Below are 3,082 nucleotides of genomic sequence, written 5' to 3' on the forward strand. Positions count from 1 at the left end.
GACAGATGGCCACAGTGCCGGTAACAGACAGGGGGGTTATTTCATACACTAGGGCACCAGGCTGTGGTACAGCTGGCAGGAAGAGAAGGGTAATTATATTGCATCTCGGAGCCACTGGCAATGAATTTCTGCATAAAGGACTAGATTTGCCATGTATTATTTACGCCAGCATCAATTTTCCCAGCTGGCTCTATTTACTGTGCAAATTCTCCTCTGTCTGTTTATGGGCAAGGCCATGGTTCAGCACCTTTGGCCACTCTATACTGTAGAGGGGCCCTGCAAGGCACTGTGCATAATAAACAAGTAGCTGGATTCACTGTGGTCACATCCTCCCTTCCTGTTAAATTATATCCCTGGGACTGGAGGGAGTTCACAGTCTCACCTCATCATGGTGATGCATGCAGGTGTGTGAAACCGAATCAGCAAGAAGAAAAAAAGGAATAACCGTTCTTTGGAACCTCATTAGGGGCAACTGAAAAACAACCTTCTGGGGGGAAATTAGGTGGCTTTGGGGCTCAGGGAATTTCCTCTTTGTAATTTAAAGAACATGACATAGATAAAGACAGGTTTTGCATTTACAAGGTCACTTCCACCTAGTAACTCAGAGACAAAGGTAGGGGCGCTCCATCTTACAGATGGAAAAACAGAGGCCAAAATAACCACGCAAAACCAAACAAAACAAAACAGAGAGAAGCAGGGACAAGCCAGAGGCTTCATGGCTCAGTCACTGTGTGAGGATGGAACTCAGGTACAATGACACATAGGGTTCTGTTCAGTCACTAGCATGCCTCTTCAGAGATGCCCTAAGTCGGGTGAACTCGGCTCCCACTGGACACATACATGATAGAAACAAGGAAGAAAACTTGGCACCAGCATGGATTTCTGGGTCCTTCCACCACAGCATCCTCTCTCGCCTGTAGCTCTGTTTCCACAGAAGGAGAAGCTGAGGAAGCAGAGATGTCTCTTCTGTCCAGCCCAAGAGCTTTGACTTCAATCCCAAGTGCTGGGTGGCAGTGAACAGCATGTGTTACTGTGCACAGAGTTGGGGGCCCGTGATGGCCCTCCCTTTCCCAATCAGTAGCATAGTCACATCTGATCTCCCTGTGATGCTGGGCTCTGTTCTGGAGTCCCCCAGGTCCCAATGTCTACCATCTCCTGGAAACCTGTGGGCTGGAAGAAGACAGGAGGAAGGGTAAGTTTTCGACAAAAGCAGCCCAAGCCGGTAGCCACTTTGGTTGCAAGGTCTCAGCATCCAAGACATCTCTATAAGACATCTGGGCCCAGATTCATGGCTTTCCCCTGGGGCTGGCTCACCAGACGGGGAGATTTGGTCAGATATGCCCTGCGCCGACCGCCTGACGTTCCTGTCCCTTCTTCAATGTCCAGGAGAATCCGGGTGCTGGGTACAAAGCTCCAGGAGCGTCCAAGGGCAGGTTTGAGCTTCCCACTGTCCCTGTCTCGGGTCATGTGGTTCGTCACCTGAAGCAGAAAGAATCAAAGAGTTACAGATCTATAGTGCAAGTGTAGAGGACACATCCGTTCCTACTGAGTCATTCTACAAGTGGGAAAACTGAGGCCTAGCACAGAGAAATGACTTCCCCAAGGCTCCATAAGCTAGTAACAGTGGTGTTAGACTAGAACTGTTGGTCCTCACTCTTTCCACTAAATCACAATGCCTCAGGCTGGACTCAGACAGAAGGTAATGGGGCATGTGTCTGGGAAAAGCAGCATTGTCTGCACTTTGCTGAAAGGAAGCCAGCGGTGGGCATGCATCTACTATACCCACAACCCAGCAGATAGGCATCCTGAGACCACATCCACCCAGCCTTCTGTGTCAGGGAGCGTGGGGTGAGAGGGGCGAGGGTTGGGATAGCTTTGAAAGGGAGGTCATAATCTGGTCAGTCAGTTCTACTCTGAGTCTCATGGCATCCTCTTAATAAGATTCTCCCACCAGACCCTCAACCAGGGGCAGGGGCTGTGGCTTATTTGTCACCGAGTCCCCACTGCCTGATCCAGAGGCACAAGCAAGTGGTCACGTGCATCCTAAAGTCAGGAGAGGGAGGCCTGGGACTCAGGAACACTGGTGGGTGTACAAATTAGAATAATCTCCCTGGAAATTAGTTGGAAATCTCATATCTGCACATTTAAAAAGGCATGCACCCCTGGGGCCCCTGGGTAGCTCAGATGGTTAAGTATCTGACTTCAGCTCAGGTCATGGCCTTATGGTTTGTGGGTTCGCACCTCCATCGAACTCTATGCTGACAGCTCAGAGCTTGGAGCCTGCTTCAGATTCTGTGTCTACCTCTCTCTGCCCATCTCCTGCTTGTGTGTGCTCTCTCTCTCAAAAGTCAATAAATAAACATTAAAAAATGAAAATGTGTACAACCCTGACACACGGAATAAACTTCCAGGAGTTTGAGGAAATAATATGAAATGTGCAAAGAGACTTCGGTATCAGTGTCTTGTTCACTGGCGTTTTCCTTAAAATAAGAGGAGCCCTACAGGCCCCAAATCAGGAAAAAGATCATTATGGTATACCAGGGGCTGGCAAACTACTACCCACAGGCCAAATGTGGCCCCCAAATTGTTTTTGAAAACCAAATTTGACTGGAACATAGCCATGGCCTTTTGCTCAAGTACTGTCTCTGGCTGCTCTCATGCAATTTAGGCAGAGTTGAGTGGTTGCGATGTAAACCTTATGGACTTAAAGCCTCAACTATTTACTGTCTGGCCCTTTACAGAAAACTTTGCTGACTCACTGTAACAAGGGTATTAAATAAAATATGTAACTGCTAAAAACGGCATTCTTAAAGCATCTAAAGACCTGGGAAATGGAATGAGGTGAGTTTTTAAAAAAATTTTTAAGTTTATTTATTATGAAAGGCAGAGAGAGAGGGAGAAAGAGAAGCCCAAGCAGGCTCCATGCTGTCAGTGCAGAGCCTAACATGGGGCTCGATCCCACAAATGGTGAGGTCATGACCTGAGATGAAATCAAGAGTCAGACACTTAACCAAATGAGCCACCCAAATGCCCTGAGTTTTTTTTTTTTTAAACAAGGTTACAGTTTAGCTGGAAAGCTGGT

At 47.7% G+C, this 3,082-nt stretch overlaps 1 protein-coding gene across 1 annotated transcript in view; it reads right to left on the bottom strand.

The window, feature by feature from the left end:
• Positions 1 to 553: 553 nt before the first annotated feature.
• The window catches only part of RAD51D (RAD51 paralog D), a 16,833-nt gene continuing 14,304 nt past the window's right edge, over positions 554 to 3,082 (bottom strand). Inside the window, 2 exon segments of the mRNA XM_077749834.1 lie at positions 554 to 1,170; positions 1,315 to 1,479. Coding sequence (XP_077605960.1) covers positions 1,087 to 1,170; positions 1,315 to 1,479 — 249 coding nt within the window. The 3' untranslated portion in view covers positions 554 to 1,086.

The sequence above is a fragment of the Crocuta crocuta genome, unplaced genomic scaffold (assembly GCF_008692635.1).
Source record: "Crocuta crocuta isolate KB4526 unplaced genomic scaffold, BGI_CrCroc_1.0 scaffold149, whole genome shotgun sequence".
Taxonomy (NCBI): domain Eukaryota; kingdom Metazoa; phylum Chordata; class Mammalia; order Carnivora; family Hyaenidae; genus Crocuta; species Crocuta crocuta.